Source organism: Gobio gobio (assembly GCF_949357685.1).
Source record: "Gobio gobio genome assembly, chromosome: 2".
NCBI classification, from domain to species: domain Eukaryota; kingdom Metazoa; phylum Chordata; class Actinopteri; order Cypriniformes; family Gobionidae; genus Gobio; species Gobio gobio.
This window is the reverse complement of record NC_137098.1, coordinates 55,474,763-55,499,501: the sequence shown is the minus strand read 5'-3', so window position 1 is coordinate 55,499,501 and position 24,739 is coordinate 55,474,763. Positions and strand designations below refer to the sequence as shown.

General features: G+C 37.3%; 1 protein-coding gene across 1 annotated transcript in view; it reads left to right on the top strand.

Moving 5' to 3' along the window:
* Window positions 1–12,303: 12,303 nt before the first annotated feature.
* Window positions 12,304–24,739, top strand: part of tmc3 (transmembrane channel like 3) — a gene marked incomplete at both ends in the record, with an annotated part of 30,416 nt that continues 17,980 nt past the window's right edge. The window contains 12 exons of the mRNA XM_079803951.1: window positions 12,304–12,419; window positions 13,192–13,338; window positions 14,670–14,745; window positions 15,455–15,536; window positions 16,339–16,445; window positions 17,625–17,723; window positions 17,867–18,009; window positions 18,357–18,504; window positions 19,581–19,624; window positions 21,173–21,320; window positions 22,113–22,222; window positions 22,322–22,400. Coding sequence (XP_079660077.1) covers window positions 12,304–12,419; window positions 13,192–13,338; window positions 14,670–14,745; window positions 15,455–15,536; window positions 16,339–16,445; window positions 17,625–17,723; window positions 17,867–18,009; window positions 18,357–18,504; window positions 19,581–19,624; window positions 21,173–21,320; window positions 22,113–22,222; window positions 22,322–22,400 — 1,299 coding nt within the window. The remainder of the gene's footprint in view (window positions 12,420–13,191; window positions 13,339–14,669; window positions 14,746–15,454; window positions 15,537–16,338; window positions 16,446–17,624; window positions 17,724–17,866; window positions 18,010–18,356; window positions 18,505–19,580; window positions 19,625–21,172; window positions 21,321–22,112; window positions 22,223–22,321; window positions 22,401–24,739) is intronic.

Genomic DNA, 24,739 nt, shown 5'->3' with positions numbered 1-24,739 from the left:
GCGTTCGCTCAGCGGCTGCTATGACACTTGTTCACACTGCAGTGAGAGTACAGTGTTTCTGCTAAATAAAACCGGAAACCGAGGGTAACGCAGATATGACGCAATCGACAGGCGACTCCCTCAAACGCAAAGCTCACACGTCCTGGTTCCTTGGTTATATAGCAATTTCTCACGATTTACAAATAGTTGGAAACATTTGGGATATTCTAAGTCAGGGGTCTCCACACTCGGTCCTGGAGGGCCGCTGTCCTGGCAGAGTTTAGCTCCAACCTCAAATAAACACACCCGAACTAGCTAATCAGTGTCTTACAAGTCCCTAGTTAGACACTGATTAGCTGGTTCAGGTGTGTTTAATTGGGGTTGGAGCTAAACTCTGCAGGACAGCGGCTCTCCAGGACCGAGTGTGGAGACCCCTGTTCTAAGTACTCAATTGAACAAAATATATAACACTGGCCTAGTGGTTTTTGGATATTTTACTGCAAAAATCGTACATAGTTCACCTTTAAACAGCTGAAGCAGAACTACGAACTGATTGCCCTATTTCTCATCACTGCGCCTGTTTTCTCATCAAACCACCGTGTTTATCAGCCTATCAGTGCCTCTTTTATTCATTTAACTTTGAATATTAATTTACTCGTTTTACTTTCACAAATTATTTTATGTACTATTATTTAATATTTACTTAATTTTATTATCATGGGAAAAATGTGAACCGTTGTCCATCAATTGACAAAAGAAAAGAATGACAAAATGTCACGGCGCAATATAGATTTTTTTCTTTCTGTTTTAAATCATGAAGGCGAGTCAGTGGATATCACGCAAAAACGCAATGTGTGCAAAAGTCGGTGAAAGTGAAAGTAAAATCTGACGAGCTTTCGGCGCATATTCTCACAGAGACAAGATTCATCTTCTTTAAAATATGCTGATATGCCTATAACTGTCTTAATTTATATTCTTAATATTTCTCTTGTGGCCCATATTGTGAAACAAATTAGAAGAGAAGTAGGCCCATTTCGTGTTAAACAAGTTGTTTTTTAAATAAAGCTGCTCTTACTTTCTGATAATATTATTGCAGTGTTATGACATATGATAATCATTTTAATTCTAGGCCTATAATTCCTTGTTTAATTGGGCAAAATGTATTTAAATAATGAGGAGTAATTAAGCTAATCTATCTATTCTTTTATTATGCAGAGTATCGGTTATGCATTGATGCGTTATAAAATTACCGCGGCGGCAATAAATGTAATATCAATTTAATAATAAAGGCCTACCCTAATAATAATGTTCATTTATATACATAAATTGTAAATGCTCTTGATATCGATAGCTGCATTTGATAGGCCATCTCTCTATTGTAGGTTTTTTCACGCATATTTCACTCATACAGTGTGAGCACATAAACCGTGAGCTTTGGCTTTACATCATATGTGATCTACTCGTACAGTGTGAGTAGGTAACCTTGCTGAAGTCGCACAGTGTATGCCCAGCTTAAGCAGGGTTGAGCCTGGTCAGTAGCTGGATGGGAGACCTGGGAAAAACTAGGTTGCTGCTGGATGAGGTGATAGTGAGGCCAGTAGGGGGTGCTCACCCTGTGGTCTGTGTGGGTCCTAACACCCCAGTAGAGCTGTCACTTTTGTAAAAAAAATTCTGTTCGATTTTTGAGACACAGGTGTTCATTGAATCGATTCTAAAATCGATTTTAAATGACGTTTTCATTTTCAATGCTAAATATAACCTACGCCAATCCACGGACAACTAACGGGCATTAGGATGAAAGTAAAGAGGGCGCTTGAGACACACAAGTCAGCAATATTTCTGATTATTTATTTTGTGCACAATGACAAACAGGAGTGCAACATTCTGGGAAAAAAAAACATTAAGCAGAGTGGACTGCCATAACGTCAAAGAAAAACATTAGCTACAGGCTTTAACATGGCTGTGTTTACGATTTTAAATTCCACAACAACAACAAAAAAATTGTAGCCCATGAAAAGAGGTTGAAAATAAAGCTTAAAAATGTACTAGCCTACACTGAATGTGAAGTTCGTGTGGATAATAATTTAACGTAATTATTCAACCGTTCAAAATGAAACTTTGAATGAACTTAGCTTGCAAACAGGCCATGTGTTTTTTTTAATTGAACGTAACCGACACTTAGGCTATGCGGGTGTTACTGATGCATACAATGACATGGAGGCGCTGGCTCTGCGTGAACAACGGCTTAAATGAACAACTACCCTCCTAGGAAAAAAGCTTTAGTTGGGGCAGCCCTATAGCCATTTATTTCAGATAGACCTATATTTGTTCCAGCATGTCACAAAGGGCATTTCGGGTTGAGCGAGCGCCGCTGAGAGGAATGAGAAAGCTGCTCTCCATTCTGGAGGAAATAGCGCTCATTCTTTTCTACGCACACAGCATTGTCACAATATGACCTCATGCTAGTTTTAAAAACAAATTTCAACATATTAATAATACCTGTTAATAACTTTTTTATTTCTTTAATTCATTCAAAAATAATAGTGTACAAAATCGATTCCCTATTTTCGTTTTCGAAACTTGTGTTGGTTGGTCCGATCGATTGTGCAATCGATTTTCGAACGTAAAGTGACAGCCCTACACCCTAGTATAATGATAGGGACACTATACTGTAACAAGTGCTGTCCTTCGGATGAGACGTTAAACAGAGGTCCTGACTCTCTGTGGTCATTAAAAATCCTGGCCAAATTTGTCCATTGGCCTCAGTCCATCATCATGGCCTCCTAATCATACCCATATACTGATTGGCTTCATCACTTTGTCTCCTCTCCACCAATAAGGTGGTATGTGGTGGGCGTTCTGGCACAAAATGGCTGGTGGCACAAAATCATCCAGGTGGATGCTGCACATTGGTGGTGGTTGAGGAGATTCCCCCTTGTTAAGCGATTTGAGTACCCAGAAAAGCGTTATATAAATGTAACAAATTATTATTGGTAACGTAAATACACTAATACAAATGTAGACCAACACAGAATTCAAATCACTAAATAAGATTGCAAAAGATATGTCCAAAAGTAAATATTTTACTCAATCAATTTGCTTTTTTTTTTCTTCAAATAATTACAAACAAATGATATCCTAATTTTCAATACATTTTCTTTCTCCAATTTGAGCTTTTTTTAACCAGTTTCAAATAATCATCAGACTCAGCCTCAAATCTTCAAGAAACGCCCAAAAAAAAGGAAATAATTCTTACCAGTTCAAGCATCAATCGTTACGGGCATCCTGCAGTAATCCGTTCCGGTGTTTCGTCGTTCTTTCTGTCCTCGTGCAAGAAGCCTCGCCATCTTGAACGCCAGCGGTCATTCGAGGTCCAGAACGGTGATTCCAGGCAAGTGAACGAAATCTCGACCTCATATGACAGTCCTAAACTGAGGATACATATTGTTTTGGATTATTATGGGGTTTTTTTGTTGGAAAATAACAGTATATAGAGTCAATCCCACAAATTGTCCCCTGTCAAACTTAGTAAGATAGAGTAACTTAAGTAAGATAGGCCTCACTGGCCAAAATTGTATTTTTCAAACGACACTATTTTAACATATTACACGAAATAATACATATTTTAAAGATGAAATATAATAAAACTCACCAAAAATAAGCAAAGGAACAGTGTGCTCTTCAACAAACTCTTCAATTGGTATTTGTTGGCGATCACCGTGTTGTAAACATCGCTCAAATAAAAAAAGAAAAACGTGTCATGAATATCGACTTTTTCTGTTTTATGTTGAAATAACTCTGAGGAGATCTGGGATGGTCCGACGTGCTCCAATTGGTCTGGTAAATGAAATGATCAAAATGTCAATGGACTAGGGATTTTTTTTTTTTTAATTTATTTCATAGTTCATGGAGAGGTCTTTCATTTGATTGGTCGTTTGACTCCTGCAGTGACATTCTTTCTGATTGGTTGTTTTAGTACTGCATTCAGTTGTTTAGGCAAGTTCAATTTCATTAAATAAATATATCTAATTTTACTGTACCTTTTTAGCTCTTATAGCGCTCTTCTAACTTGAGTGTAAAGCATCTTCTGGCTTCTACAGAAAATATTCTTAGTTACTCACTGATCTATCAGTGATAGTCCTGTTGTTTAACAACATTAGTTGTTCAACTAACAAAAACTCCATAAAATCGTTTTGAAAATTGTACATTGATTTATGAAAATTGTGTAATCTAGGACCTTTATACAGTGCATGCCATTGTAAAGACTGCAAAAGCCAACTCATAACAAGGATGATAACAATAACAATAAAGATTTAGTTTTAAAAGTTGCTCTAAATTTAAAAGAATAGCAGAGTCCACAAAGATAATGACACAGAGGACTCATATCATTTTATTCACTTTTTGAAAGATTTTTTCCAGCTGATAAAACGATAAAAACATTGACAGCCAATCAGATTGTGTCCAGCTTTAAGCGCTTGAGCATTTAAAGCGGCAGATGACAGAACTGCAGCACGCACTTGATAAACAGAACCATATTGTGCGTTGGTGTGGATGCTAATATGGTTATTGTTATAGTTATCTTTATAGTTATCGGCCTTGGTGTGAATAGGCCTTAAATCTATCCCTTGGATTTTTGATTTGGATCTCATTACACTGTACCATATGCCCAGTACACATTTCTAGATTTAGCTGCTACGAGTTAAGTCTACTGACAAAGCCAATAAAACTGCAACATGAAACGGTGTATTGATCAAGGTGACATGGCGCTAAAACTACTCCATTTGCAAAAAATTTCCCCGAGCCATTACGTCCACGCGTCCATATTCTACTCTTTCGCGTCCTCCTCTTTTTTCAGAGCACATGAAAATCGCACTTAGGCAATTGTGGTTATCTTGCTTTATTTGTTTACCACTAGTGCATGCTAATGATGTTTTATTCTTCTATACTAACTTGCATCGTAGCCTATGATTTAATAAGTGTCATCATTGTAGTCTACATGCACCGTTCAGGCATAACATTATGACCACCTTCCTAATATTGTGTTGCTTCCCTTTTGCTGCCAAAACAGCCCTGACCCATCGAGACATGGACTCCACTAGACCCCTGAAGGTGTGCTGTAATATCTGGCACCAAGATGTTAGCAGCATATCCTTTAAGTCCTGTAAGTTGTGAGGTGGGGCCTCCATGTATAGGACTTGTTTGTTCAGCACATCCCACAGATGCTCGATTGGATTGAGATCTGGGGAATTTGAAGGCCAAGTCAACACCTCAACACACAACAAACTGAGATGCGCTGTGTATTCTGACACCTTTCTATCAGAACATTAACTTCTTGAGCAATTTGAGCTACAGTAGCTTGTCTGTTTGATCGGACCAGACAGGAGAGCATTCGCTTCCCACGTGCATCAATGGGCCTTCAATGAGCGGTTCACTACTACTGTTCCTTCCTTGGACCACTTTTGATAGATATTGGCCATTGCAGACAGGGAACACCCCACAAGAGCTGCAGTTTTGGAGATGCTCTGACCCAGTCATCTAGCCATCACAATTTGGCCCTTGTCACACTCGTTCAAATCCATACGCTTGCCCATTTTTCCTGCTTCTAACACATCAACTTTGAGGACAAAATGTTCACTTGCTGCCTAATATATACCACCCACTTATAGGTGCCGTGATGAAGAGATAATCAGTGTTACTCACTTCACCTGTCAGTGGTCATAATGCTATACCTGATCGGTGTACATGTCGTACCCAAGTTTATTACATCCTTGTCATACAGTCTGATTTGTAATGATCTTAGAGGATTGCTGAAATCACACAGCCTGTAGCAGGCATAAAATATAGACCCCCAGTGTCCTTCTCTTTGCACTGCAAGGTCTTTGACAATGTGAACTGCATTACTGCAAACCAGATAAAACTTTGTAGGATTTACAGAGAGGCATGCAATTACTTTTTGAATTGACATTGGTTATATCACAACTCAAACGATTCACTTTGGCCAGGCTTGATTGCCTTTTAGAGTTATAGCAATGGCTAAACTACACACTCTGCCTGCAATCCAAATTTCCTCTATGGGATAATAAATTTGACTTGACTTGACTTTTCTCTTTTTAGGAATGTCCTCTCATAAAGACCAATCTCTATGGGACTATGGTAAGTGAAATGAAGAATGGATTGCAGGTGACCTTCATCTTGATATGTGGTTGGTCCTTACGTATAGGCCTACCATAATTAACTTAATTTTTATATTTTTTGGCAGATGCAGGAATGTCTTATCAAATAATTAGAAAGAAACTACAACAAAAAGAACAACCAATATAAGAAAGTAATCATTGATTCCTAACTGAATTTATAGTAGATGATGGTTCTAAGTATGTTTGTCATTCAGCTTGATTTTACTCTTGGCAAGATAACTGATATCATAATAAGATTGGAATGATAACTGATGCTATGTTTGGGAAGGGGTCAGTTTACGTTACTGTTTCAGCACAGTTCAAATGCGATAAATAAGCCTCATTGATTTGTTTTATTGGGTTAAATGTCAAGTTGAAACCTGACCTCTGGGACTGTAATTTGTCATTTGTTTCAGGGCTCAAGATAGACAGTCGGCTGTGAAAAAACAACAACAAAATGGTTCAATACATATGATTCTGATAAATGATGACATCAATGCTTTTAAAGGTATTTTTGGATGACTTGTAACTTCTACCGCTTTTTGCATTTTGCTATATACAGTAAATGTACGTATAAATCCTTATACTAACTGATGAAAAAGTTCACAAGCATTCTAAAGAATAGGAGAATGAACCAATTTTCGAGAACATTAACAAAGGCCTATAAAACTGCACTCTGGGTTTAATTTCATTAATTTCCACTTGAACAATAGGACTGCACAGTGCTCATGCATCACATTTTTATCACATAACTTTTAGTGTGCTGTAATAAAATCACATCCATTGTAGAGATCTAAAAGAGTGCAATGCAGCAAGATTTCTCAAAAAATTGTCTTTTCCTCACATGCACCCTCATAATACAATTATAATGTGATATTATATATTGCTAAATATATACAGTTTATTATATATTGATGGTCAAAAACATGTCACCGGAAAAAAATCCAGCATGTCTATAGAAATGTGTTTTGCATTTGACGCAAGCAGATAAAAACATAATCTGATTAAATCCATACATTGGGGTATGTGAATAATGCCAGTAAAAATAACCACAATTTTTAGCGAATAATCAGAATAATGAAACTGGCTTGTTAACCGGATCTGAAGAGGTTTGCTTCATGTAAATATCTTAAGTATTACTTTGAGTATTGGAAATAATCACCCTATTGGCGCACATGTAAACCTAGTCATTGATTAATACCCACTTTGAGGCAAAAAAGTTGTGCGTGCACAATTTTAAGATTTTCTAGAGATTGTAAAAGATTTTCAGTATTGGAATAAGAAGAGCATACTTTATTCAGAGCAAGAACATTTGAAATACCTCACCATCCAGTCCACTATACAGCTCTGTATTGTCTACTGTCACACTATTGGTGGCATTTGTTAAAGGGTTAGTTCACCCAAAAATGAAAATGCTGTCATTAATTACTCACCCTCATGTCATTCTAAACCCAGAAGACCTTCGTTTTCCTTTGGAACACAAATTAAAGGGGTGGTAAACCACGATTTCACTATTCTAACTTTAGCTAACGTGTAATGTTGCTGCTTGAGCATAAACAACATCTGCAAAGTTACAACGTTCAAAGTTTAAAGCAAAGGGAGATATTTGCTTTTAAAGAAATCAGTTTCTAAGAACTACAGCAAACGGCCAGTAGGCGACTACACACATTCCTCCAGGGTTGGTGACATCAACAGGCTCAATATTTACATAAACCCCTCCTCCGAGAATATTAAATAAGGGGGGGTGAGGCCATTTTGTATCGCGGCGCTGTTGTGGTATAGTAGGCTGGAGTGTTGTTGCCGCGATGCAGAGGAAACGCTGTTATTTTCATCCGGATTGCAGGTCTGGGGTACTTGCTCTGTTCAGCCTTCCTTGGGACGGGGGTGCGTTGCAGAGCGTTTAACATAAAACATGTTATATGCACGTGTGTTTGAGTCAGCGGGGAATCAGGCGCGCGCAGGGCTCCCTGCAGCACATCTAACAGAGGAAAACATCCACCGTCTTCGCGATTTCAACGCCAGATTTGCACAACGTCAGCTGCGTGAAAAAAACACTGCCGGGGCGTGGATGCACGACGCGCGCGCTGCACATTTCACGGAGGACAACACAAACTTCCACAAACTTCGCGAGTTCAATGCAGGATATGCACAACGGCTTGTCCTGAAAGCTGGATTTACAAACAGAAGCTGTTCACGGGCCACAACCTGTAAGTCTGATTTATTTTTCATCGATGTGTTTTCCTGTAATAGGTTGTAGCAAGGAAGTAAACAGATGACAGCGCTGTTCTGTAAACCAGTCTGTTAAATGCTCATTCATACTTAACGTTATCCGACGAACACCTAACGTTACAAACACTAACGTTAAAATCTCAACAGCGAACCTGACATTAGTGTAAATGATTCTTTGATTAGAGCTTTTATGTATTGTTTATCTACAGGCATGCTAAACATGGTTCTGTGTGTGCTTTGGCTAACTTACTAGTTAAAGCCAGTGCTTAGTGTTTGTTTTGGGTTAGTTCTTGCGACAGATATTTGGCTATAATCGTTCTAAAAATACAAAAGTTAAAGTGCCATTCAGTAGCGATTATAGATCCGCAGTCTTTACTCTTGAGGACTGAACAGGTTCTGCTCGATCATCTTCACTCAAATGTTCTGGGTCTGATTCGGGCTCATATGGTTTTATTGACGCCGTTGTTTCTAACACTGACCAAAGCACAGCCTCCGGTAAGGGGCGTGGCGTTTCCGACAAACGTGCACTAGGCGTTTAGCGAATCACAACACACAGGGCCAGCTAACCAATCAGAGCCCACTGCGTATTTTTGAGGGACTGGCTTCATACAACCCGGAAAGCATCAGACCGTTTTACAAGGAGGGACAGAGCAGTGTAGAATAAAGGTCAAATATATGAAAAATAAGGCAATTTTTTTAAAACGAAGCATGAACACATGTTACAGTGCACCCCACAAACACAGTCAAGCCTTCAAAAGAATGTGTTTTACCACCCCTTTAAGATATTTTCGATGAAATCGGAGAGCATTCTGATATGGACTATTTTAACAATGTCTTATACCTTTCTGGGCCTTGAGAGTGGTAATAATGTTGCAGTCTATTGGGGGTCAGAGAGCTATCAGATAAAAAAATCTTAATTTGTGTTCCGAAGATGAACGAAGGTCTTACGGGTTTGGAACGACATGAGGGTGAGTAATTAAACTCATCATGAAATCAAAATCGATCTTATTTACTTTGTTAGCACACATTACAGGTCTTGGGGTGAACAATTAATCCGAGAAAGTTAACACACAGAAAAATTTGCTGATTTGCCGTGGTAATCTTTGTTCAAAATCTGAAAATAACTTCCGGTCTGGAATGGCGTTCCCTTTCTGATGACGGCAGTTTGACGGCTTGGGTTTGAATATCCTTAACAACTCCCCTCCAACCGTTAGTCTGTTATGAGCGAGAGATGGAGAGGAGGAGCGCTGAAGTAAAACCCTGCACTCTATTCTATTCCGTTTCACTTGCAAAAAAAAATTAAGAGCTCATCTTTTTACATGAGTTTGTGTCAAGGGCTGACTAACCATAACCCAGATATCTTTGTTAGATAGATAAATTCCTATAAAGCTATATATGGCTACCAAAATAATATTGTGTTAACTAATTGAAAATTAACAAGAAATCTGTATAGCTCCCTTGACAAATGTATTGCCTGAGGCATTTTGCATTTGATGAGCAAGTAAATTCAAACTAAAAAAAAAAAAAGCGTTACTTAAGGACAATTTTTAAGAAAATGATTCATTCATAATTTATTTTTACTCTACTTTTTATATTTGACAAATTGCTGTGTTGTGAACTTTAAAGAACATATGTTCCCTACATTTTCCTGTGGGAAAAAGTGTTACTATTGTGTAAAATGAATGTCAGTTCCTGCTTAATATCTTATTCACATATCTTTATTTGTATGTTACTTTTGTTGTCTCTGTGTGCACTGGAAGCTGCTCCTGTCACGAAAACAAATTCCTTGTGTGGGCAAACATACTTGGCAATAAATCTCTTTCTGATTCTGATCTTAAAAATAGCACTTTAGAACTGCAGCACTGTTGAACACTTTGGTGTTCTACATGGGCCGAGTGCTTTTTCCTGGAATAGGCCTTTTTCCTGATGTGCCCCATCTAAGAGTCTAAATTAGACTTCTGCCTATGTGAAAAGTGAAAGCGGCGAGCTAGAGTTACATATGGCACATTATCATATTGAGCTACTATGGCCATTTTTCTTTCACGATTGGGGACGTTTATTTTCCTTGTACGTGACGATGTTTCAGCGTACTCTAAGGCCACTTTATAAGAAGAACTGGAAATTTGCCCATGTCTGCCTACTTAAAATTCATTGTGCATTTTTCGGGGATATTATCTGCCAGTTTATTACTGCTCAGACAAAGCTCCAGAGTAAATTAAAGTGATCGATCACAGCACAGAGCACTAACTATTGTCAAGAGAAAAATTGAAAATCTAGTATGTGTGCAGGTTTAAATTTCATTTAAAATAGGTTGTTTAAAGGAATATAGGAGCATTTGTGTTGGTGTACATTTTTAAAAATTGCTTTATTTAGACGTATTACGCAAGGCTTGGCATCGTCTCATTTGTCTCTTGTCTTGATTGCAACATTGCAACTTGGATAAACATGACCACAAATGAGATTTAAGAGCTACAGCAGATGGAAAGGATCTGAGTGAATACCCAGCTAACAAAAATATCTTCTAAAAATGTTGGTAACACTTTAACTAATGTTAATAAATGAGACCTTATTGTAATGTGTTAACTAACATGAACTAGCAATGAGCAATACATTTGTTACAGTATCTGTTAATCTCTGTTTATGTTAATAAAAAACGCAGCTGTTCATTGATAGTTCATGTTAGTTCACAGTGCATTTACTAATGTTAACAAATACAATGTTTTAGTAAATGTTGAAATTAACATTTACCAAGATTAATAAATGATCTAGAAGTATTGATGATTTTCCATGTTAACTAAAGTAGTTAATTAATGAAACCTTATTGTAAAGTGTTACCATAACGTTTTGCTAATGTTCCTATTAAGTTATTTCTGAATGTTCCAAATGTCCAGGTTTTTAAAAATGTCCCTGGTTTTACGTTAAGGGCACATTTAATTTCATAATTTTGCAAACATTATTGAAAAGTACTTTTGAATGTTCTCTGAACATTCTGAAACAATTAGTAATATTTATTTAAAAAAACAGGCGACCGTCCAACTAAAACGTTTCAGTAAAAATGTTCCATGAATGATGTATAAGTAATGTTTTTTTGATGTAACGTTTTGAGAACAATAATAAAGACCACGCAACTCTGAACAAACGCTCTATTAACATTCACAAAAGAGGATTTGTTCATAACCTTGAGAGAACCTTGCTAGAATGTTTGCGTAATTTTTGAGAACGTTCCCTGTTAGCGGGGTAATGACTTAAACGTATGAAAGTCTTACAAAATACACAATGGTATTTGTACAGTACGTCATCAGAGAGTAGTGCGCAAGCTGTATAAACTACTATAATGATGATTTTATGCTGCTTGTTTTGTATTGTATGGCATCAGAATTTAGCAGACAATTACTGTTATGCTAATTTTATGCTGCTCGCTTTTGTCCCATTTGGAGCTCAGCTTTATAAATTGTCATTCACTTCGTCATTGTATGACAAGCGGAAACTCAGACTTTTTACTTTTGTGTTTCATAGAAGAAAGAACAACATGGGGGTGAGTAAACAAAACTAAATCAATTGAACATTTGGCTGTTTAAAAATTTTTTTTTATGTATAATATTTGTATAGAGGTCTCAGAATAGTGATTACATCTATTTTCTTGTTTGAATCACTTTGTACAGAAGCACATGCATTCTTCAGCAGGTTGCAGTTCTCGTGCTGTCCCTTTAAGAAGCCAGTACAGCTGTCATTGGAGTGGTTGTCTGAGCTTAAACTCCTCTGGTGGAGGGGCATATGCAGCGTTTCAGCAGGATCCAATCGGGCAGGTAGCACTCCTCATTCCTGCTCCCCCCAGAGTCCCGTCAGCAACACCGGCACAGGAGAACTCCTACAGATGGGACACATGCTCACTAAAGACTGCAGAAAGTTTTAATGCTGGGAAATGAGTGAAATGGCAGAACCAGCAACAATAACCAGACCCCTGATATCCTCCAAGCGGCACAAAAGCGTAAGAAAGAATTCAAGAAGGATTTATTCCCCATATCAGGACAATAATGGGTGAGTTGGCTTTTTGACCAAATCTGCCTTTATTTTTTTTACTGTAAATTGCTTTGGCTTATTTCACACATGACACTTGTAGACTATAGAATTCAGTCTTTATTAGTAATATTTATGCTTTGCAGTGCACAGAGCCTAATATTTATTTTAAAATTGTGGGTTCAAAACTGTTTATATACATTTATATATATAAAAAAAATATAAATCCAAATGTAAATTCTTGTATACCATCATGTTTTTCATAATTTTGAGGCTGATTTCCATAATGCAAGTAATTGAAATGATCCACATTGCATGTTGCTTTCTATATGCAGTGCACATTTCTTCACATGCAGTATGATTTATGTGGGGCCCATTTTTCTAATAACTAGGCAAACAAGAGATAAAAAAACATTCGTCCTTCAAAGTGTGTGTTTACATATTTTGCGATATCAAATAAAATGAATACATTTTACATTTTATCGTTAACTTTTTATTCATTAGTGTAATAATTTACTTAATAATAATGCCATATTATAATATGAAATATTACAAATAAAATAATAACATGAAAAATAACTATATATATGTATGTATGTATGTATGTATGTATGTATGAATGTATGTATGTATATGTATTGTTTCTACATTCACTTGTATTTTTCATGTTCTTTTGTTTTGTCATACCATATAAAGCAACAGTTTTAATATGTGCTGCACAAATGAAAATCAAATGTTACAATGTTACTGGAAGATTAATTAAAGTGATTATTGATCTTTTGTTGTGTTTCAGACCATCTGATGAAGAGGATAAGGATGGAGAGAGAGTGGACAGTAATGATCCAGAGGAGATGTTCCAGAACATTCAGCTTCAGAAGGAAATCATCGCCAACATCCAAACCAAACCCTGGCCAATAAGGCGCAAGCTAAAAGTACTTAAGTAAGACCCCGCCAAGTATATGCTAAGAAAATGTCATCAGAATTTCTGCTCATCTTGTATTCAAATTATTACAGATCATAAAGTTGTATTGTTCTCTAGTGGGGCATTTTAAATAGTGTAGGATCAAATATTTATAAGTTCAGCATTTATAAGGCCAAAAAGTGGGCGTAGAATGTTTCAAGCTCTTGATATACAGTTTAATGCGCTGTAAAGCTATTTTTGAGCCGAGGCCGATGTTTGTACAGCAGTTGACATGGCTACAGGAAAGCCTGTCATGCAAGTGGAAGTAGGAATAATGAAGATAAATGAGTATTATTTCTTTTTAAGGTTGTTATTTGACACCATTACAGCTATTAGTCTACTTAGAAACTGTATTCCAAAATGCTGAATGAAACTGATGATAATGGCTGAGGAAAGCATCTGTGCATTAAACCCGTAAGGTAAATAACAATTAACTTTCATTGCTTGAAAGCGGCCGCCATATTTACAACATGATGCCTGGAGAACAAACTAAATTGGCTGAGTAATTGTTTCATTAGCCTGACGGGCAGTTTCTCATTTTACTAGGGTACGCTGCGGCTTCTTTGAGCGAGGGTCAAGGATGCGCAAATGTTACAGCAAGAGCACATTGTGCTTCCATCTGGTGAACTGTATGCATCTGGCAAAGCCTTGCCAAAACACTGTAAAATGTCTGGTTTAAATACAATGTTTACCATGTTGGTATAAATAATGTTTAAAATGGCTTTAGATGGAATGGATTTGGAAATTTCCAAATGTATTTTATGTCAGTTACCAACATAAGCTTTTATTATTTATTCATTTCAGAGTTTCTGAACGTTTGCGTCCACCCTAATGTAAAAAAATGATGATTATCCAACTAATGCTTTTATTAGCACATTTATCTTTGAAGTTACCGAAAGGTTTATGCCTCATGGTGCGTGGAAGAGATGCATGCTACATTTTATGAGTGTCCTCATCATCTTTGGGTGAGCGCCCATGATTACATACACCCACCTTCTGTAGAAAGTACCCCCCCAAAATCAATTTTCCATCTGTATTTGTTTGATTTTTCTATTATGTTGCCATTGAATTTATGGCGTTTTTTGTTTTTCATTTTTATTAATGAAGAAACCAATGAAGTGCCACATTTAATGGGTAAAACATCTATTAAATGCAAACATTAATAAATGTGTGCTAGTGTTGTGTTCAGGTTCACAGAACTAGAAAGCCTTTTATTAATGCCTTCACTGTCACAAACCACAGCTGTCAGTGCATATCAGGATATGGTGTAGATTGCCAAAGCTCAGTGTATTTGTTTGTGTGTGTTTCAGGCAAGCCAGAGAGATTGTTCTGAGGTATGAGGGCAGACTGACCAGGACACGAGGTTACCAGGCAGCCGGGGCAGATGTAAGTTTATGCAACCTTTTATCTACAGAATTTGTGTTTATTGGGATTTTATTATTATTATTTTGTTCACCTTTTGTATTGGCAGTATAGTTTTTACAGTATCTGTTGTGTATAAGTTGTGCATGTAGCTTACATCATTATTGATGTTTTTTGCTAAAGCAAGTATTTCAATCGGTCTCTCTGTCTGTCATTCTATCTATCGTTCTGTCTGTCCGACTAAACTGCTTTTGTCTTTTCCATGTTATAGCTTCTCTCCTTTTTTCTTTCAGTTTTTTTCATCAGCTGTGTGTTTATGTGAGATTCCGGTTAAGCTTCTGCATGTCTCTGCTTCAGTGGCGCTCCTCATCTTCTCACAGACGCTGCACTCAAATTTATGGCCTGTTGTTATAGCCTGGTTTAATTAAAATGTCCAATGGCATTCGCCAAGTCTGCCCAAGCACCATTAAAATTAATTGACTTTTTAGCAAGTGGATTTGATGGTGAATTATTAATTCTGATTATGGCTTTCATGGCAGATTGAAAATCAGATATCCGTACACATTGATTTAACAAATTATGATCTCACTATCCATATAGGTGAGAACTCTGTTCTCACAGGTCTTTCAGAATTGAATCTTTATTTATTTGTGGATTCTACTGTCAACAAACTATCCTAATCTAACATTTGCAAATGTTATAATTTTGTTCTCATGTGATCATTTGTTTGCAGTTTCTGAAGAAGATTTCAAGAGTGCTCTACAACATTGTTGTTCTGTTCATTCCCTGGGAGATGAGGATAAAAAAGATTGAAAGTTAGTATCCCAAAGTATTATTTGATCATGTGACTTACACGAATGATAAAATAATTCTGATATATGGTAAATATATATTAGGCCTTATGCATATTCATTGTAAAAATATCAGGTAACCTAAAATGTACATCCATGTGGAAACTATCTAGATTAAGTAGTGCGATTTAAGTTCAAAAATATAATTTAATTTAACTGAATCAATATAACCCTACTAGGTTACACCTACAAGTATTTTAAAGGGATAGTTCACCCCCAAAAAATCTGTCATTAATTACTCACCCTCATGTCATTCCAAACTCATAAGACCTTTGTTCGTCTTCAGAACGCAAATTAAGATTTTTGATGAAATCTGTGAGCTTTCTGACCCAACATAGACTGCAACGTTATTACCACTTTCAATGCCCAGAAAGGTAGTAAAGAGATTGTTAAAATAGTCCATGTGACTACAGTGGTTCACCCTTAATTTTATGAAGCGACGAGAATACTTTTTGTGCACAAAAAAACCCAACTTAATTCAACAATTTCTTCTCTTCCCTGTCTCTTACGCTGTTCACATTGTAAACACAGTGCAGCGCTTCCGGATTCTACACCAGAAGGCTGGCTCTGTATTGGCCGCCGCTATTCACATGAGCACTATGAGCATGCGTGTGATGCTGACACAGGAGCTGGCCAATACAGAGTTCTGACGTAGAATTAATGACCGAATTTTCAATTTTGGGTGAACTAACCCTTTAAGGGTCAGATCAGGTAGAAATAACTCCATACTGCATTACATGTATTATACAGTGTGTTGTTTTTGAAGGTCACTTTGGATCAGGAGTGGCCTCTTACTTCATATTCCTACGATGGCTGTTTGGGATCAATATAGTTCTCACTATTATGACTGGAGCCTTTATCGTGCTGCCTGAGGTTTGTATGCACTGCATTAAATCTTAAAAGTAATTAATAAGCTGAATGTTTAGATATGTCATGGAAATTTTCATTACCAAGGGCTCTTTTAAAGGGGGGACCTATTAAGCCCTTTGTCAAAGTCTTGATTTTGTTTTGGGAGTCTACTAGAATAGATTTTCGTGCTTGAATGTTCAAACATATTTTACATTATTGCAGCACCTCTTTTTCCAATCTGTCAGAATTGCTCTTAGTTCCGGTCTCTATGATGCCCCTCCTTCTAAAAAAAAAGTGCAATGTGCTCTGATTGGTCAGCTATACCAGTGTGTTGTGATTGGTCAACCACTTCCAGCATGTTTGGGAAATTTCATGCCCCTTACCATAATTCTGAGATTCAACACACTACTAATGCAACTCGTCCTCGCCCCTTTATTTTATGTATGCCTTGGGGCAGGACTTAATATAGTGACATGTACGTTCCCGAGAAAAAACTCAAGACTACAGTCGAGACATTTCTGGAAGTTCAGAAACAGTGTGCACCAATACTGAACAATTGTCATCGGTTGGGTTATGAAATGTCTGAGAAGTGATGTAATTTAATCTGCTGAGTGTGTGCGATGGTCTGCGTCTGTCAGTTGGTTTTTTTAGTGTGTAATGTTGCTGTTTGAGCATGAAAAAGGCTTGCAAAATTACTAAATGTTATTCTCTATATTAGTGCACATTGTTTCTGAACTTCCTGAAATGCCTCAACTGTAGTCTTGAGTTTTCTTTCATGCTCACACAGCAACATTACACAGTAAAGAAACCAACTGACCAGACGCAGACCATCGCACACACTCAGCAGATTAAAGTACATCACTTCTCAGACATTTCATAACCCAACCAACGACAATTGTTCAGTTGCCGATGGTCGCCGTCTGTCGGTGCAGTGTGAATTGGCCTTTAAGCAATATACATGACCTTGCTCCCTTACTATTCTTTCAGAAAACATGCACAGATATTTAAATGCTGCTGTGGGTTCATACATTATTTGTAGACAACATCTTTTATTGAAACTACACAAGGCCATTTTTAGACCTGGAAATGGAAAATATGGTTAGATTTATTTCACCCTCGGTGAAGAGACACAAAGCAATTTCTGCTTGGGTATGATCTGTTGTCCTCTATCATTCCCTCTGTCTCTCCAATCTGTTCAATCAGCTCCTGGCCGGCCCTGCATTTGGTACCACCCGCAGCAAGACCATTCCCAAGGAGCACCTTTCATCCGCACAAGACCTAGACACCATCTGGTCACTGGGGGCAAGATTATTATTTCTCTTTTTTTACTGCTTTACCAATATGCTGTACATATTATCAACGAAATTTCGGGATTTAATCACAAATAATTTATTTGTGATGTGCAATCTGCCATTTTGTTTATTTTGTCTATGTCTGTGTTGCAGGGATATCTACAATACTCTGTACTTTTTTACGGCTACTACGGCAATGTGCGTAAAATCGGCAGTGCTGGCTACAGACTACCCTTAGCCTATTTTCTGGTCGGGATGGCAGTTTTTGCCTACAGCTTCTTCACTTTGTTAAGAAAGTAATCACCACTACAAAGATGCTTTGCTTGAAAAATCGCTGATTAACTTACATTCACATTTATGGTCCAAACGAGACTTGCAGTGCATTCAAGTTGTACTTGTTCTCGGTTACATTCCCTGAGAATTGAAGCCATGATCTGGACTACATTTATGGTGTTTTTGAGTTTTGAATTTAAGGTCATGTGGTTATTTTTATGCAGTCATTGTCATTATAAAAATATGCAAAATACATAAATATGCAAAACACCTGCATGAAAATTCTTCAGGAAAAGCTTCATTTGTGTTCCTTGGAAAAATAACCGCTTACTAGTTCCATAATGAAGCTTCATATGCTGTTTTCTATCAGAATGGCTAAAAACTCCCGCACAAGTTTAGCCGGCACCTCCGATGAGAATTTCACTTTCTGCTGGCGTGTCTTCTGTGCATGGGACTACCTGATTGGGAACCCAGAGGCGGCTGAGAGTAAAGGGGCGGCCATCATCAATAGCATCAGAGTGAGCGTCTCATGCGTCCAACAGACCGAAATAAACACTCTGTCATTGATTCAATTCTCAATGATCACCCAGTTTTAATTCAGTTAAGGGAGGTTTATGTTCCATTATTAGTGTCATTTGAGTCTCATCAGTATCATGCTAAATTACAGATATGTTCTTTGGCATATCGTGTATTCAGTGTGAATACACAAATGTTGCAAAGCTGTGATTTCACTCAAATTAAAGATAACCATAGTTCCAATTAATGACGGCAATATATCATTCAGGTAAAGATTTGACCATTTTGCTAAATTTTTAGCTCTTTCTTGTGTCCAAGTCTACAAATCATAAGAAACGTTTTTGCTTTTACATATTTCTGTCAAATTTGAGATTAGATATTATTAATTTAATAAAAGTTAATTTCATTTCATTTAATTAGACCGTTGAACTGTATATAACAGGGGTTTTCAGTCTTTTAGATGCCACGGACCCCCAAATAAGATCATCCATGTGTGAGGGACCCACATCCTAAAATGGCATCTGTCTTTTATAAACACCCAATTTATACACAGAAAAATGTATATTATAAATCTAAAATTAGTTTACATTATAATACGTTTTGTTCTACCTGCTGTAGTAATTGTATTTATTTATCTAATTTAATCTATTTAATATATTAATAACTAATTTTATTTTAATCACAACTAATTTATTGCTATAGTCATTTATTTTAATCTTATTTTTATTATTATTATTATTTTACAGTTTTTCTCTAGACTTTTCCAACGGACCCCCTGCCACTCCCTTGCGGCCCCCTGTGGGTCCCCGGACCCCAGTTTGAAAACCCCTGGTATATAATATAGGTATTATATTGACCATCGGCTGTCCTGTTTTCTAGATATCATTATCATATTGGTTAACTAATTTAAAAATCATTGTAATTTTCGTTCTTTTTTGAGAGTACCGAATTTACACACTTTATTAAAGTAACAGTAACTATAGTAACTTTTTGGCAGAAATTATGATGAATGTTTTTTAGGTTTTGGATTATATTTTGGATGCTAACTAACCTGAAATGTTTTATTTCTTTTTTTTAGGAGGCCATTGTAGAAGAGCAAGAAAAGAAGAAAGACACAAGCTTGCAAGTTTTCCTCTTTATCTATGTTTCCATTATCACCTCAACAAAACCCTAAGTGCTGACTTAAGTGTTTTCTCCAAAATTTCTCAGAAGTGCATGTTTAACGAAACTGGCTTTTGAGGGTGGGAATGATTGTATCAGTAAGTGACTTACAGTGATGTGCTCCTCTCCATCTGGGGCCGTTGTCACAGCGCTTGTAATGCTGCCTCAGACAGCTCTGATTTATACATCTCCTCCCCGTTCCAATGCAATCGCAGCAGAACATGCGAAACGGAGAACATCCCGCCGTATTTTATACAAACAGCCTTTTACTGCAGGCGGATGACTGCACCTAAATTGCCATCAGGCCTGCCCGCACATTAAAGCCGATTATTATATTGCTGGAATGCGACACCCATGCACACAGGGTTATGCTAACATTTGTACAGTATCTCTAGATTATCATAGCTAAACTTGGTTGAATCTAACGAGACCAGGACACATTTCCCCCAGAATCAAATTGAAAAAAGAAAAATTAAGCCTAATTTAAAACCTTTTTTTTTTTTTTTCACTATGGCATTATTTTCCGGAAAATTAGGCACATTTTGCAGTTATCATTCATTTAATACAGTAATTCTTCATTAAAAATATGGGAATACATACTCGATAAATTAAATAATGTGAAATATAACCCAGACATATTCTTGACAGGTTTCATGAGATATTTTTATAGATTGCTTTCTTGTATATCTCTGTAGAGTTTCAAATATGATGACATAACATTTCTGAAGTACTTGCCTATTACTCACTTGCTTTTGTCTGTGATAAAACTTGTCAGGCAAACTGGGAAATGAAGTGCATCAAGTCAGAAAGGGATTATTTATTGATGCTGTGCTTGCAGTGTTCAGCCAATGCTGATTTTAGAGCAGTAGGGGACAGAAACCTTGTTATGATACTTGAAATTCTCTTAAGCATGTATGTTGCTTTTACAGTGTTTATAACCTTGTGAATTACAAACATGGCGTCAGAAGAACTTTTATTGTATGAGTATTTTGGGGGGTTTATTGGTCAATTGCAATGGAAACTGCACCTTGACTACACATTAGTCATAAAGTAAATCAGTGTGTTATACAATGTGGTTTTTCTTATTACTCATCTCTCTATAATATTTGATTCTGATTGGTCAATAACAGCATTATGCTAATATTTTTGTATAATAGCACTAAGCTGTATTTTTGACTATTGTCTTGTCACTCAATTACCTCTGTAGTTGTGCTAGTTTCAGGTTTCTCGCATCACTCTTTGGCCTCTTTCTTCCCACATATAATAATTGTAAGTCAGTAATCAATAGTTCATGTCCATTTATTAGCTGTGTAAGCGAGTTAATGTACAGTCATTCATTCATCATCCCTTTCGGGATGATACAGGATCCTGTTCACCCTCACTAAAGGTCTGCATTATTCCTTATTTATTTTTCTTTGTAGCTTAGAGGTTCATTATATAGCAGACAGTTGTTTAAAGGTGTATCTGACTGTATTGTTTTCTCATTAAGTTCAGCTTCTATCCCAACAGAGCCGTGCTGATCAGTTTGCGAATTCTGGCAAATATTCTCGTCCTGCTGTCATTGGCCGGGAGCATCTACATCATCTACTTTGTGGTGGATCGTTCTCAGAAACTAGAACAAGAGAAACCTGAGCTAACACTCTGGGAGAAGAACGAAGTAAGTTTTTATGTTGTTTTATACGTTCTCCAAATGTACAGTAAATAAATGGACACAATGCAAAAAGGACTTTATTCTTCCTTCGTCGTCTTCCTCTTCTTCTTTACGGTCTACTTGCCTGAGACAATTCTGGGTAATATAAGGTAACTACAGGGGTGTAGGTTTAGAGTTAGTACCTAGTTATTATCCAGTTATTGTAATTACTGTAATAAGTACATAGTATGTACATGGGTAACAGGACTGTAAAATAAAGTGCTACCATTATTATTATTAGTTTTATTATTTATTTATTCTTATTTAATTCTTCTACTTCTTTGGCTTTTCTTCTTCATATTGTTAATATTATTTAATTATTTGCCACATTTTTTATTATTGTTGTTATTATTATTTGTTAATTCTTATTTTATTATTCAACTTTTCTTCTTCATATTGTTATCATTATTCATTTAATTCTTCACATTATTATTATTAATGATTTAATTCTTATTTAATTCTTCTACATATAGAGGACCAACGTACTCTAAATGAAATCATTAAATTGATAATTCATTCAATAAACAAATAGCTATTTGTTTTTCTAATTTTCTTCTTTATATTATCATTTATTTATTTACTGACTTTTTTTTAATTATTATTATCTAATTGTTCTTCTTCCTCCCTCTTTTTCCATCTTCTTCTTAATTCTTCTTGCTTCTCTGTCTGCCACATCCAGATATTGCATCTAGTATTAGGGTGTGTATTTGAGGAAGATGACTGATGTTATACTGTAAATGAATTGTGTTTCTTCATCAGGTGAGTGTGGTGGTGTCCCTCATCACAATGATTGCTCCTTCAGCCTTTGAGCTAGTGGCCCAGTTGGAGATGTACCACCCCAGAACAAGTCTCCGCTTCCAACTTGCCAGGTAAGAAAATCACTGTTTGAACACTGTTATTGCTCTGGTTTGGCTCTACCTCTTTTGTGTTTTGTTTATTAAAAGAGAAATATGCCTTTTTTTGTTTAGAGTTCTGGTGTTGTACCTTGGAAACCTCTACAGTTTGATTATTGCCTTGCTGGATAAGGTCAATAGTATGAGCTCTGCTGTGAGTAACAATTATATTCTTGTTTAATTCTCAACCTTTTCTCTAAGGCTGCACGATTGATCAAAATAAAACCGGATATGGCTTAGTGCGATTATCAAATGGCAAAGGCTGCGGTTTAATTAAATAAATGTATGCGCTGTGTGTTTCAGAGTGAAGCGCGGCACTCTGTTGTTTTACACATGAGCAACTCATGATCCAGTGGTTTCAGTTTCTCAGAGTAGCTTGATTTGCAGTAAATGCTGCTCCACATGAACTCATCTCTGCATCTGCTCTGAGTTTGGGTTGCTTATAGCATGCATTTGGGAACGCAACATGCGCCAATCATCTTCCTAAACTTGTAAACTTTTGAGAAGCGGGTCAAAATAAAAGCTCCATGGTTTAATGTTTGAAAATGAAGATTATAAAAAACAGCTATAAATATTAGTATTGTAATTTTACAGTTGTTCTGTACAACTTTAGTATATTTTCTTTAGTATTATTATTATTTATTTTAAAGGGAAATATTACAATAGTAATAATTATTCATTTGTCTAATATTTATTTAGTAATAATAATAATACTAATTATTATTATTATTATTATTTATACAATTTTATTTTTCCAAATCCTGCAGATCTTACTATTGATTTACTTAATATGATTTATTGCTGAGAAGCAAATAAAGTAGTGGCCAAAAGTGATGTCCTGCCTAGGAAAATTTACATCTTCACCCTTTATTTTAATATAATTTTTTTTTAAATGTGTTAAAGATTTTGCAAGCATTTTGCATAGTTGTTCTTAGTCAATTGTTTTATTTGCCAAATTGCTAAAAACATGCCAAATTGTGCAGACATGTTTTTGCCAGGTTGTCATACAAAGTAGTCAGTGCTTTTTCTTGTGAGCTTTTGTTCCCTTTCAGTCGGTCACGTTCGACGTACGTCGGAACTGACCGACGAATTGGGATCTGATCTCAGAGACCAATCTACTTCGAGTGTATTAAAAACGAGCCAATGGAGATTGGCATGCGATCCACGCATTCCACGCACCGCCCCGCAGCGCGGGTATAAATAAGGAAGTGGAATGCTTGATCATTGCCTTTTTTTTCGGAGCCGAACAGCGTCATTGCTGTGTCTACGAAGAGTGTTATTCGAGTCTCGTGAGAAGGATTGCTGTTCCAGTGCGGGTGTGACGGCGCTTTTCAGCGGGTGGCCGCTTCAGAGGAGATAAAGAGCTGGTTTTGTTGGTTGGCTGGGCGTTTCCATTTCTGAGTGCTCACGCAGGCTTGCACTATCTGAACTGCGTGAGCCGTGGTCATCTCCCTGAGTGCTTCAGCACTGAAAGAGCGGTTTTCCTTTTCTAAAAGAGCAACACGGTTTGACCCTGCGTCTTTTTCAAGATGTCATTCAAACCGTGTGTTTCTGGATGCGGTTGTTTCCTGTCCTCATTTGACGGCCACGATCTCTCTCACATATAAACATGTGTGATTGCGTTCGTGGGTGATCCATGCTCTCTCAGGAGAGCATGGTCACGTCGGCGCGTTGTTCGTCTCACCTTTCTCGTAAGGGCTCGAGCGTTCAGCGCGCCGTGTGCCGTCGAGCGCCGGCTGACAGCGGGGGTTGCCACGGCAACCCAGCGCGTCACTCGGCACTCTCTAGATGCGCGGTCCAGACTATGAAACCTCAAATGGGGTTGAGTCCCTTTCCTTATTCCCTGATCTAGTTTCTTTTCTGGTGCATCAGAAAAGGACTACTTTAGTTAATAAGCTTTGGTGGACCTGAGGATTACAGTGGGGCATCCCCGCCGGGTACATCTCTTCGGGCCCCCACTCCTCTATCGCATCATGAGCATGCCGAGACTTTGTTCGTGGGTGGTTCATGTTCTCTCATGAGAACATGACCACGTCGGTGCGGTGTTCGTCTTGCCTTTTCATAGGGCTTGAGCGTTCAGCGCACCGTGTGCCGTCGAGTTTGACGGCCACGTTCACTGTTTCACATGCCTGCTGGTAGCTTACAGATGGGATTGCTGGTCCTTTTAAAACAAGGAGACCTAATGTTTCATTTGTGGCTCTGGCAGAGGACAGATGTCAATTGCTGCATCGGAGAGAGGGCTGTTATGCACTGGAAATGATGATGCTGAGTTTCCCACTATAATGGTGTGTGCTTTTGCTGAATCAGATTCAGAGTTGGCAGCCATGCTTTCCCGGGTGGCTGAGGCGTAGTGCAACGCTTAAATCGCCTTGCCTACCCCCGTGCCTTTTTTCCCGGATGGGCATTGGAAAAATGAGCAGTATGGAACTATTTGGTGTCAAAATATGGAACACCAAAAGGACCAAAATCTGTATAAATTTTCCCCTCTCTCAC